This window comes from Ambystoma mexicanum, chromosome 2p (assembly GCF_040938575.1).
Source record: "Ambystoma mexicanum isolate Mex_15411 chromosome 2p, UKY_AmexF1_1, whole genome shotgun sequence".
Classification (NCBI taxonomy): domain Eukaryota; kingdom Metazoa; phylum Chordata; class Amphibia; order Caudata; family Ambystomatidae; genus Ambystoma; species Ambystoma mexicanum.
Genome location: NC_090923.1, coordinates 1,164,896,941 through 1,164,910,706, shown reverse-complemented (window position 1 = coordinate 1,164,910,706; position 13,766 = coordinate 1,164,896,941). Strand labels below are relative to the sequence as shown.

Here is a 13,766-nt window from a genome sequence, read left to right as displayed (position 1 = left end):
TCTGGCAGTGGCAGGAAATGAGGGAGGTGCCCAATACTCCCTGTGCTTAATACCCTTGCTTACATGAAGACTCCCAAAGGTGATTGGCTGGCTGGCTGGCTGGCTGGCAAGGACAGCCATCCTGCTGTGCGATTGACAGCTAGGCTGGATTGAATGGGAGAAACCTGCATCAAAGGCAAGGCTTTTTGGCTTGGAAGGCAGAGTCGACCACTGGACAAACAAATACGAAGAAAAACTTGGAAGAGACGCCTGCTGCAACTCCTGGACCGTTGGTTTGCCCGGTGAAGCCCTGCTGCTGTGCTGAATCTGAATTCACCTCGAGTAGAGAAGCCCTGCAAGGACGACTTATCCCCTTGAGATGTTGGGACCAATCAACTCCAAAGCAAGCCCGTCTGGACATCCTCTCGTAGCTGGCTATACTTCTGCTGCTGCTGGAACCCAAGTGCCAGGGAGAGGAACACCAGATTGTGTGTATTGCTTTGAAGTCGGTCCCGAGCATCAGGAAGATCCTCAGGACTTCGCTGAAGCAGGACTGGCCAAGCCTGAGCCACCTCAACAGAGTGCTGGACCCCAGATGCGAGGAAAGTCCAGAGTGGTATCCGAGAACCGTGGTTTTGCGATTTGCTTTCAGACGCGTGGAGCTTAAACACTGAAGGACCGCTGAATTGAAGTTTGCCCATTGCTGCTGCTGACCTTCCCATTGCAGAGCAGGAGTTTCCAGACGTCCTTCCTCTTGTCCCCACGACTGAGGCTCAGGAACAACCGGATCTGCAGAGCTGTACAGGAACAGAAGCCAGCTCAAACCATTTCTTCTAACCAGAGGTACTTTAAAGTCTAAGACCTTGCTCTCAGTTGAGACCCATCTCTTTTAGCTTGAAAAGTTGCTATAGCTTTGCCCTCACAAGCATCCCAGCTTGTGGCCCTTAAAGTGTTCTATTTTCTACAAACATTTCTAAAACATTATGCAAGACTTATTACCTACCTGCAAAGAAGATCTTCAGCGCCCCTAGACATTGTGTAATGAACATTGGCTGTCCTAGCTCCCTGAGACTCTTCTTACCTTTGACTGTGCTTTATCTTTGCCTCAGGAGAGGGGTAAACTTATTTTGCCTCCTTATCAATGTTTTATAACTGACAGATAAATTAATAAGTATTTATCAAATAAACCTTCAGTGTAAGAGTTTATTTGAACACCTGTGATTGTAGACCTCTGTGTAACTTCATTACTGCTTGGGATAAGCCTGGATGATCCGCTCTGCTACCAAAACTGTGTAGTACAGACTTATACCAAAGGTTGGTTTGCTTACACCTGTAGTCATAGTTGCTTGTAGTGATCCCAGAGGGTACTGCATTCAAACTTTGCCCAACAGGCAGTCATTGGCTGGGGGCAGTATGACTCAGAGCTCAGTGATTGGTTATTAGGAGAAAGACAGTTGAGAAATTAAACAGAATTTTTTCTTTACCGAGAATTCCCAGCCTGCCGACAGGGAATATTCATGAGCTTGTGAATTCAAGCCAGACCCATGCCGGAGAACAACAGTTACAGGTAAGTAACTTGTTCCTTACTCTTCAGTTTTGGTTCCAGTGGTCGACTACCTCTTCAGGGGCTTCCCAATCCTTGTCATGCAGCCCTTTTCATTTGTTCTGTATTGTTTTCTGCCCAGGAGTCCATGTGGGACTCCTGGCAGTGCAGTTCTTCCTGTTTTTGGTTTGGTGCACAGACCCATGGGATACCCTTATGGCACCCATGGGTGGAGGTGCAGCCCTGTGCCCCAGTGTGTTTTGGGCACCTGTGTGTGGCCCACAGAGCAGGGTATGGCCTGGGTGCAGCTCCATGCTGAATTTGACAGGTGCTCTGAGTAGCCTCCATTTTGGGATACCCAGGCCCTGCCATTGGAATCAGTTGATTCCTGATAGGAAACAAGATGGTGCTTTGTATTGCCTGTTAACTTGTTTTCCCAAAGTCCTGGGAAGCCCTGACTCTGTCCCTTCCCCTAACTGGCTGTTGGAAGTTCCATATATGGTGTTATAAAGTCCATGCCAGACTGGCTGGAGCCTTCCCAGTGATTGTATGTTGTGGGTAAACCCTGTGGGTGGGACGTGGGTGAATGGAGTGTGACCAATATGCACTTCTTGTTGTGGATGTCTGGTTTCTGGTGTTTGACACAATGATTGAGACAGCCCTGCCCGAAACTGCCATGAATGCAGTGTTGAATGGCTGGATACTTGTCACATTACACATTCCTTGTTGTGAGTGTCAGAGGGAGGAGTATGGCCTAAATGCACTGTATGCCTGATTGGCTGACTGCTGAATGCCCTTCTGAGATTGGTTGACCGAGTGTGACCCAGCAGAATGAATGGGAGATCAACTAGTACATCTGGGGGCCTCTCACTGCTAGAAATCGTTCAGAAGCTGGAGTTCAAAGTACCATTGAAACTGAAGCTGAATCTCGTAGCTGAGCCTGAAGGTGGTTGACTGCTGTCTCCCTTCGCCGAAATCCGAAAGCCGTTGAGACTGCGCCAAGAGAGGACCTGGTTAGGCACCCTCTTCCCCGTGCTCCAAGGGACCATCGAGCACCGCTAACCTTCGCCGAAGCTCCCTGGAAGTCAGACCCTGGACAGGCTGCCGACCGGAGACTGGGACTGCCGAGGAGAAAGAAGATAAGCACTGGATATTCCGTCCACCGTCGTCGACCAGGTTTTGCTATAACCGCTGGAGGCCCGTCGAAGCAGTGTTGCCTAGAAAAGGGACCGCTTGACGCCGTGCCATCGACGACCGGATCTGCACGCTCATTTGCCTAAGACTTGATTCACAGACGCGCTCGTCCACACAGCCACCCGTCTTATCCCGCAGGAGGCGGCCAGGCCGTGCCATTGGAATCAGTTGATTCCTGATAGGAAACAAGATGGCGCTTTGTATTGCCTGTTAACTTGTTTTCCCAAAGTCCTGGGAAGCCCTGACTCTGTCCCTTCCCCCTAACTGGCTGTTGGAAGTTCCATATATGGTGTTATAAAGTCCATGCCAGACTGGCTGGAGCCTTCCCAGTGATTGTATGTTGTGGGTAAACCCTGTGGGTGGGACGTGGGTGAATGGAGTGTGACCAATATGCACTTCTTGTTGTGGATGTCTGGTTTCTGGTGTTTGACACAGTGAATGAGACAGCCCTGCCAGAAACTGGCATGAATGCAGTGTGTAGTGTTGAATGGCTGGGTACTTGTCCCAATACACATTCCTTGTTGCGTGAGCAGGAGGAGAATGGCCTCAATTCACTGTATGCCTGATTGGCTGACGGACTGCCCTTCTGAGTGATTGGTTGCCTGAATGTGACCCAGCAGAATGAAAGAGATCAACTAGTCTATCTGGGGGCCTCTTGCCTCTAGAATTCGTTCAGAAGCTGGAGTTGAAACTAACATTGAAACTGAAGCTGAATCTTGAAGCCGAGCCTGAAGAAGAAGGTTGACTGATGTCTCCCTTCGCCGAAAGCTGTTGAGACTGATCCAAGAAAGGACCTGGTTAGGCGCCCTCTTCCCTTGCTCTGAGGGACCATTGTGCACCGCTAACCTTCGCTGAAACTCCCTGGAAGTCAGACCCTCGACAGGCTGCCTACCGGAGACGGGGACCACCGAGGAGAACGAAGATGAGCACCGGACATTCTGTCCGCCGTCGTCGACGAGGGTTCGCAGGTTTGCATAACCACTGGAGGCCCATCGAAGCGTGTTGCCCAGAAGAGGGGACCGCTTGATGCCGTGCCATCGACAACCGGAGCTGCACGCTCCTTTGCCTAAGGCTTTTCATTCACGGACACGCTCTTCCGCACACCCGCCTACCTTATACCGCCGGAGAAGGCCAGGCCGTCGACGTGCCGAGGAGCAACCCCCGGTGGGTTTCCCGCCACCCAAAGACCGTAGACACTCCGGACGACTCGACGCCTAACCAACTGCTTTCCTCCTCTATTGTTGGTTACATTTATTACGTGATTTTTGTGGCATTTAACCAGAGTACAGTTGATGCACTTTAATGAAATCTGATAATAATTGTGGTACCACTTAGAACTGTGTATATTTGCCATTGTAGATTTACTGAGCACAAAGTGAGTTATTGTGTATATAACCTTGAAACTTAATTATATAAAGACTGTTTTTTAACTAATACAGTGTGTGGACATTGCTATGTGTGGGCTTGGAGACTACACTGTACTTAAGAACCAACCTGCATCACCTGAGAAGCTAGGCCTTGATTGCTCGACTACGTTACCAATAATAGAGAATCTTGGCTGGGGTCCTCTGTGCCTCTCCTCTGCCATATAGAGAGCAGGAATACACACCCCCCCTCCAGTCTTTACCCCCAGCCAATCAAACAGCCCTGCAATATTCAAACTTGGGGGCGTTGGCAATACTTTCCGGACAGCCGACCTCCCATTTTGAACTGAAATGTCGCACTCAGGCTGGAAGACAAAGGGCTGCAGAGTTTTGGACTCCTCCCTCGCTTCCTGCCTTGACGGGGACTCCCGCCGAAGATAAAAATCCCACAAAGGAATTTCCCACCCTGTTTGTCGGGGAAAAGAACAAAAAGGACAAGGAACACTAAAATGGTGAAAAAAAAGACTCGCCATTTTGGTAAAATAAGCACCCATGGGTGCCTTTACCAGGGCTGTGCAAACAGCATGTCGTAATGCTGTACCAAATTAATAAGAGGTTCACTGCCACCAGCCATTAAAGGTAAGTTTGTCCTTGTAACATACATGTTAAATTTAAAATGTGAAAGGGGATACTCAGTAGCTCCCCAGTACTCCACATAAGATTGGAGGTTTTGGGGGGTGATTGTCTCGCCTAATAAAATGTAAAACGTATCCAAAGATCCTTTCTAACCTTGGGAACTGTAGTCCTCACAAGGTTAGCAAGACAACGTTAAAATGGGAGTCCCTAGGGCAACCCAGCAATAATACACTTATTGCCAAAAAGTTGTGAAAGAGGATAACATTTAATAGACCATATGGAGAGTCTTAAACATGACACCCATAAAAAGTGTTAAAGTTTCTGCAGTGTGGGAAAAGGTTTCAACTCGGGGGTATAAGGAAAAATAATCTACCAGTAAAAGCAAAAAGTTATTTGGTTGGCACAGGTCAGGAAGATGTCATTGCTGTGGAAATCTTACCCAACAGCAAAGTATTTTATATCTGTTCTCATCCTATCTTTTCAGTCTTGCGCTCTCCTATTTCCACAACTTATTCTGTCTCTTAAATGTGCATTATTTTTCTGTGTGCTTGTAGCATCAACGCCTGAGGAAACTAGAGAGGGAAAAAAAGACAAGGACGGAGACCGAACAGCAGAGGAGAGCAAGCAGAAGGCAAAGGGGAGCAAACCATTGTTGCCAACCTCAACCATCTTAAGGCTTCTTGCAGAGCTTGTGAGATCATACGTGGGCATTGCCACTCTAATAGCCAACTACAGCTATACTGCAGGCCAGTCGGAACTCATCAAAGAGGTGCAGTTGGAGTGGTTTGGTATACATTGACCAGCATATGTGGTTCTTGGAGTTTGGTTGTAACTTTCCATGCCCCTGTGTACGAGATGTCTGACTGATTGAACTCCTATGTGTATCCACAGGAAGCGATGGTGATGACACTGCTGAATGGTCTTCTTTTAATCATATACTTTTATTTGATACAGGACTGCACTGTGCTCGCATTTGTCTTGGACCACCTCCTGCCTCACACCCAGAATGCTGAGGATAAAGATACTCCGGCCCTAGCCCGGCTCTTCTTGGCTAGCTTAGCTGCCGCTGGCAGTGGCACGGATGCTCAAGTGGCTCTGGTGAACGAAGTAAAGGGTGCCCTGGGCAGAGCGCTGGCTATGACTGAGAGCACAGAGAAGCATTCTAGGTGAGCAGCAGTAATGGATTGATCAGCAGTTAGAGTGCAGAATCTTGTAATCAATAATGAAACGTTTAGGCCACCTCCTCTTTATATTTTTTTATGGATGCACTCTGTGCTTTCTCTGAACAGGCTGCAGGCTGTAATGTGCATCATCAGCACAATCATGGAGTCATGCCCGTCCACATCCAGCTTCTACAGCAGTGCCACAGCCAAGACACAGCACAATGGAATGAATAACATCATCCGCCTCTTCCTGAAGAAAGGGTTGGTCAATGACCTGGCCAGAGTTCCTCACAGCCTCGACTTGTCCAGGTATGGCCAGGTCTGTTTGTCAAGGTGGGCTTCTGCCTTTTTTTCTATAAGTAATGTGTTCGTAACTAGTTTTGTTGTTTATGCAGGTCTTTCACTAGCATTTCTTTATAGCATTGACCCTGAAGCTCACTGGGAGATTTTCAAAATGTTCTCTGGTTGTGCTTCATGGGGATCCAAAATGGACATTTTAGGCATGGATTCCCTTAAGTATTCCTGCCTGTCCCCCATTCCCGCATTCACCACAAGCCAGCAACATTGTCTGCTGGGAGCACCCTCGAAGCTGTAGGAGCAGCGTTCTACCTCTGCGCATCATGGTCAGCCTGAACTGGCTATTTGGAAGCTCCTTGCCACAAAATTTGAAAACTTGAGAAAGCACGAGGCGAGCGCTACCTAACACTCTATTTTTGGCATCATTATTGCTGCAGAGCTCCCATCTACTTAAAACTCTTTGGGGAGCTAACTGTAAGGTTATTAGCTGTTTTAACTAAATTTGGCCTTTGAACTTAATCCTGCTCCGAAATATTTTAAAATGGCTGCCACCTCTTGGGGTGGGGAATCATCTCCTTTGTGAGGCTGCTGCATGCTAATTCGGCAGCCCCTACCTACATCCTCCAATTGGAGGCTCTGGAAGGCGGCCCACACCATTAAGGCCCACACAGTAAGGCTCCTGCTTGTCCGGGGCTAGGATGACTGGAGGGCCTCCGCCCCCAACCCCCATCAAAAACTATGCTGCACCCTGCTGTTTACATCCTGCTCTCCCATGAACTTGGTCCTCACTGCCTTTGATCTGCTGAACCTCCAGTGAGTGATGGCTGAACTTTTCTTATGCTCCCCCTTTTGCACCCTGATCTATCCGTGCCTATCTCACTTTGATTATCCTCAGCTCCTTCTTTACCCTCTCTATGCTTTGTGTTCATTGAACAAAGATGTTTTTAGCTGTGTATTTTTCAATCCTGCACCCTTAGTTCAATGCATGTATGCCTTTTCCTTGGAAACCGAATATAGCTGTGTATTCATCATTCTCCAGCATGGGGTCTGGCATGGATTCACATGCTCATGAATATTCCCTGTCAGGCCGGGAATCCTCAGTAAAGAAAAAAAAAATCAGTTTCGCTTCTGAACTGTCTTTCTCCTAACAACCAATCACTGGCCTCTGGGTCATATTGCCCCCAGCCAATGATTGCCCTCTAGCAGCCATCTTCAGATTTTTATTGCACGTTCAAGTTTTGGGAGTCCACTTGCTATAGCTTTCGAGCTTTGACTGTGTTTCGCTCTTTTATTCTGTCAGTCGAGCCTCAAGCTCCACCGATCTACCTTCCGATTAACGGGGACCCGTTTTCGGATACTTCAGCGCCCCTCAACGGCAAATTTTGTAGAGTTTCTTCTTGGAGGATTCCAGAAGCTTCTTCAAGGCCTACGCCGCTGTTAGGCAGAATTATATGCAGTACCCTTTGGGAACACCACATTCAATTAAGACTACAAGTGACAGTACAAATTCACCTTTGGTACAAGCCTGTACTACAGAGAAAAAGTGGTAGCAGTAGCTGAGCAGCCAGACCTATCTCAAGAGTAAGTGAGCAGTATCAAATAGTTACACAAGGCCTCTATCGAGACAGTCGCGGCGGCCCTGCAGTACACCAGTGGAGGTGACTTCGGGGCTCAGGCTCCCTGCCACCGCGGAGGGAGTCCTCTTTCAAGCCCATCGACAGGACCCCCGCGAAACCTCTGACGGAGAAGAAAAAGGGGGGGGGGCAGGAGGTAGTCGTGGATTCGGCCTCAACCTCTGAAGAGGAGCTGATTGAAGTCTTAAGCCACGGCATTGGCGTGGAAGAAGACCAGCCCGTCGGGAGGGATCACGACGTAGGAGACGAGAACGTCGAGGGTGCCGACAAGGCTCCTGACCGCCCGTCGGAATCCCCTCAACCAGTGCCGCAAGACAACTCGGCGGCCATTTTGTTGGCTATACAGTCCTTATGCTCGGAGATAAGGACGAGATTGCCGTTACTACCAACGGAGGAACCACTCCCGACGGGGGACCCGGAGCCAGGCCCTTCTGGGAGCCCTCCTCCTAAGAGAGGATTCACCTTCCACCTCCTTTTCAACCATTGCGCCCTGCTCAGCCCTCCTCCCCGTCCATGACCCGTGCGGATGATAAGGGGACGGCCGCGACGGGTACAGGGAACGAGGTTTACGACGAGGATCTTCCGTCATCACCTCCTCCCCGGGCTTCCCCGCCCGACGAGATTGGATCGTTTCATGCCATGATCGCCAGGCCATCCAAGCTTTTCCAGCTCTGCCCGGAAGAGAAGGAAGGTTTCCTTTATCAACGGCGCAAGACCAAGAGGAAGACGGTCCTCGCTGTACCTCTACTGGACGATATCTGGGATGAGGGTCTCGCCCTCCTCAAGAACCCATCCACAACGCCTGCGAGAAGGTATCGGTACGAGAAGAAGTACCGGGTACTGGACGCGGCCCCTTGTGCCTTCGGGCACAGCCGACCCCGGACTCGGTCGTCTCTGTGGCGGCCAGGAAGAAAGTGGGGGGGGGGGGGCGGCTTCGGCCTCTACGTCAACCTCCCCACCGGACGGCGAGGGAAAGAAATTGGACACGATGGGACGCAGAGTCATCTCATCGGCAGCGACGACGATTAAGGCTGCCAACGCCTTAGCCATCGTAGCCCGCTACGACAGGGAGTTGTGGTACAAGATCGCCCCCCTGCTGGACTTCCTACCGGATGACAAGAGGGCGGAGGCCCTAGAGATCCTGCAGGAAGGAGAAGTGGCGTCGGACCACACCATTACGATAGCGACGGACATCGCTGACACTGGTTTTCGCCAGTTGGGCAACGCTGTGTGCCTTAGACGGCGTGGATGGCTCAAGGCAACAGACTTCCAGCAGGACGTGCAGACCAGAGTTTTGGACATGCCATTCGACGGGAGCAACCTGTTTGGGAAAACAGTGGACGATTCTCTACAAGCCATCAAGACGGACACGGAGACGGCCCGGGCTCTTGGTGTTCTCCAGCGACGACGGCCCGCCCTTTCGGAGCGCCAGAGGCAAGCATGGTGCCTCCAAAGGTTCCGGCGGCGGATATTCCACCTACCGTCAAGCGGCCCGTTTGTCGTCACAGGAAGCCTACAGGGGACGAGGCAAATCGGGCGGACCCCGCCGTCGTCGCCAGGGAGGACAAGGCGGCAAAGCCTCGTCGAAGCAGGACTGAACCGGCCGTGGGGTCGGGCCCCCACCGAAGCATCCCGGTGGGAGGCCCGCTGGCGAACTTTGTCAGCGTGTGGGAGTCCATCTCCACCGACCGTTGGGTGCTGGACGCCCTGGCCCAGGGTCACGCGCTCGAGTTTCTAAAGAAGTGCCCGCGCGTCCCCCCGTGGCCAGGAAGGAACATCACGTCCCTCAACTTCTCTTGGAGGTAAAGGCGATGCTCAAGAAAGGCGCCATCGAGCTCGTCCCAAAGAGGCTTCGGGGCGCCGGAGTTTACTCAAGATACTTCCTCGTGAAGAAGAAGACAGGAGGATGGCGTCCCATCCTGGACCTACGACGACTGAACAAATTCATCAAGGCACAGAAGTTCCGGATGGTCACCCTCCAGCACGTCCTGGGTCAGCTGGAGGAGGGCGATTTCCTGTCGTCGTTGGATTTGGAGGATGCCTACTTCCATATCCCCATCCTAAAGGGACACCGAAAGTTTCTCAGATTCGTGGTCCAAGGGCGTCAATACCAGTTCAGAGCCCTTCCCTTCGGATTGAGGTCGGCACCTAGGGTGTTCACCAAGTGCCTCGCACCGGTGGCGGCGCGGCTGCGCCTGGAGGGGATCCATGTCTACCCCTACCTGGACGACTGGCTCATCCGAGCAAAGACAAAGGAGCTCGCCGCGGAGCACACGGCGAGGACCGTCCAACTACTCACGGACCTGGGATTCTCCATAAACTATGCCAAGTCCCACCTGGTGCCCGCGCAAGACGCATTGTTTCTGGGAGCGAAACTCGACACAGTGGCGCTTCTGGCCTCTCCGTCGGAGGAAAGGACGAGGGCCATCTTGGGCAAGGTGCAGCGGATACTGGTTGCGGCCAGGGTGAGGTCCATCAAATCCCTCCTCGGAATGATGTCTTCTTGCATTTATCTCATCCGCCTGTGCAGGCTTCGGATGCGCCGTTACAGGAGTTCCTGGACGCTCGCTGGATCCAGACGACTGGCAGCTTCGAGGACAGGATCACTCTCGACGAGAGCTTCAGACGAGCGATCCGGTGGTGGGGCACCCGCGCGCATCTGACAGCGGGCATGGACTTCCAGACCCCGGGCCACCAGAAGACAGTGACCACGGATGCCTCCCTCGAAGGGTGGGGAGCGCACACCGAAAACCTGCACGCGAGGGGCCTTTGGCTGCCAACGGAGAAGTCCCTCCATATCAACGTCCTGGAACTCCGTGCAGTGTTTTGGGCCCTCAGGTCCTTTCTTCCGTCCCTCAAGGGCAAGGTGGTGAGGATCTTCACCGACAACAACACCACCACCATGTTCTACATCAGGAAGCAGGACGGTACCAGATCCCCAGCCCTGTCCAAGGAGGCGCAGGATCTGTGGCATTGGGCCGTCGGCCAAGGGATATTTCTGGTGCTGTTTCATCTGGCAGGAATAAAAAACGCCATCGCCGACTCGCTCAGCAGAGAGCTGCGCTCGTGCCACGAGTGGGAACTACGACAGGATCTAGTGGACCGCCTCTTCCGACGGTGGGGCCACACCCCAGATCGATCTGTCCGCGACGGCGACAAACTCCAAGTGCCGGAGGTTCGCCAGCAGGTTTCCCCAGCCGAGGAGCATGGGCGATGCTTTCTCGTTCCCCTGGGAGGGCCGGTTCCTATATGCGTTCCCTCCATTGCCGCTGCTGATCCGGCTCATCAACCAGCTCAAGAGGTCACGGTGCAGGATGATCCTCGTCGCAACCTGCGTGGCCGAGGCAGATATGGTTCCCGGACCTTCTGGACTTGTCAGTGTCCCCGTCAATCAAGCTGCCAGTGGACGCGGATCTTCTCTCCAGGGAAGGAGGCGCCATCCTCCATCACGACCCGAAGTCGCTGAACTTGCAGGCATGGCTCCTGCAGCGCTAGAGTTTGGAGGTTACGACATACCTGCCGACTGCAGAGAGGTTCTTGCAAAGGCCAGGGCGTCCTCAACTCTTAAATGCTACAGACACAAATGGAAGAGGTTCTCTGTCTGGTGCCACGCACAGAAGATTAACCCTCTACGGATTACGGCTCCTCAAGTACTGCCGTACCTGCGGACGCTGGCCAAGGCTGGACTCGTGCACGCTTCCATCAAGATTCATCTTGCTGCGATCTCCCGATACACCAGAACCACGGGGCGGACGTCTTTGTGGTCTCATCGTCTGGTGAAAGAATTCATGAAGGGACTGTTCAGATCGTTCCCGCCGGTGAAGGCTCCGGCCCCGGCGTGGGAGCTCAACGTGGTGCTGACCAAGCTCATGGGACCTCCGTTCGAGCCTCTGCACTCAGCTCCGCTGAAGTTCTTGTCGTGGAAAACAGCGTTTCTTGTGGCCATCACCTCCGCACGAAGAGTGGGAGAGATCCAGGCCCTTTCCTGCAAGCCCCCGTACTTGACTTTTCACGACACGAGGGTAGTGCTCAGGACGCACCCCTCCTTCATGCCCAAGGTGCCGTCGGACTTCCACCTCAACGAACCCTTGGTGTTGCCTGTTTTCTTCCCGTCGTCGCCGGCTGAAAGGACTTTGCACTCGCTGGATGTGGCTAGAGCGCTGAAGTTCTACGTGGACCGCACGAAGAGTTTTCGGAAGACGTCACAACTGTTTGTGAACTTTGGACCTGTCAATCAGGGGAAGGCTCTCTCGAAGGCTTCCATTTCCAGATGGCTCTCCGGCTGTATCATGTACTGTCATCGGTTGGCAAACCGACGCTGCCTGGCCGTCCGAGAGCCCATTCCACCAGAGCGATCACAGCTACCACGGCGTTCCTATCTGGTGTGCCCTTGCTGGACGTCTGCAGGGCTGCTATGTGGAGGTCGACGCACACCTTCACGAAATTATACTGCGTCGACCGGGATTCCAGGGAGGAGTCCAGAGTCGGCCAAGCAGTGCTGCGCAACCTGTTCGCCTAAGGTGAGCCTGGTGACGAGGTAAGAATTGCTTAATGTTGAGTTTTGGATGTAATGCTTAATGTTGAGCCTTTGCCACCTCCCGTGGTTGTGCATGTGTGTACTGCTATGTATTCTTTTATTCATGAGCATGTGAATCCATGCCAGACCCATGCTGGAGTACAAGTTACAGGTAAGTAACTTGTTCCTACCTTAAAACGGAGAGGAAGCTGTAGCCGAGGCGGACGTTCCTGGTAGTTCCTGTAGGCTCACGATTCCTGAAGCGACTGTCGGACTAACAAGAAGTAGGAAGACTGGAGGATCCTGCACTACCCAGGGAAGCAACCAGCAGCAGAGCAAAACTATGAATAAAAGATGCGCTCCTTAAAACCCACGCAGGGTCCGACCTTCTTGGCTATCCGTCCCACTGTAGCTCTGTACACTGAATTCAACCAGAGGAGGGGTCCTGGCTTGCGGTTTGGGCGAACTGGTTGGTCCCACCAGCTCAAGGGAAGAAGTTTCCTGGAGGATCTTCTCTGTTGTCGGATTCTGAAGATTCTGACATGCAGCAGGGTTTTCACAGGCTGGTTCAGTCGTTGTAAGGGTCCTCTTCTGTCAACTCCTCGTTGTTTTTTTCGTTCCAGTGGGGACCTGCTTTTTTATGCTGTTTCCCCCCATTCATACAGCCTGGCTGTCAATCACACAGCAGGGTGGCTGTCCTGGCAAGGACAGTCACCCAGCCAATCAAACAGGAGTGTGACTTGGGTTACCAAGGGAACCCATGGCAGGGGTCCTAAGACCCCTCCCTCACATCCTGCCTACCCAGACTTTCAGGCGCCTTAAGGAGGGCTTCTGTGCAGAAGCCCTCGAAAAGACGGCGAACAAAGGAATCCACCCCAGTTTGGCGCGCCGAGTAAAACACGAGAAAGACTTTAACAAAAAGAAAGGGCAAATAAACCCAGCCGGAGCCAAAATAAAATGTATTTGGTCAAGCGCATTTATGTTCGAGGCTAATATAATAGCCTAAAACAATTCCATGGTGTTATAAGAAAACCGCAGTAGAAAGAATAGGGTAGTTACCACTGCCACCAGCCAAGTCTTGATGAAAAGGGAGCGAAACAGTGCTCCAAGAGAAACAGACACAAAGGGATACGAATTAACCCATTTCCAATAATCCATGTAAGATGGGTTGTACTCGGACTGTGATTTAAAGAGACTACATAAAGTTAATGGCAACTTTACATGTTTCTGGGAGACAGTAGTCCGTCCCAGAAAAATAGTCAGTGGGAAGTCTAAAAGTCAACCCTGTGTCACTGCACCGAAGGTGCTGTGTAACACACAAACAAATAATGCTCATGGAGTAGGTGAGGCTCCAGAGCCCAAGATCACACAAATGGTAAAAACACATGTAAGAGTGGGAAACAGGCTCAACCAGGTGAAAAGAATAAACCCTAGAAATCC

General features: G+C 51.8%; 1 protein-coding gene across 5 annotated transcripts in view; it reads left to right on the top strand.

The window, feature by feature from the left end:
- Positions 1-13,766, top strand: part of HUWE1 (HECT, UBA and WWE domain containing E3 ubiquitin protein ligase 1) — a 2,445,223-nt gene that overhangs the window by 1,281,217 nt on the left and 1,150,240 nt on the right. For 3 of the 5 annotated variants that reach the window (XM_069645305.1, XM_069645304.1, XM_069645303.1), the window contains exons 46-48: positions 5,271-5,485; positions 5,671-5,882; positions 6,006-6,188. In XM_069645305.1, coding sequence (XP_069501406.1) covers positions 5,271-5,485; positions 5,671-5,882; positions 6,006-6,188 — 610 coding nt within the window. Of the gene's footprint in view, positions 1-5,270; positions 5,486-5,670; positions 5,883-6,005; positions 6,213-13,766 lie in introns of all 5 variants that reach the window. The other 2 variants (XM_069645301.1, XM_069645300.1) reach the window with 1 other exon arrangement.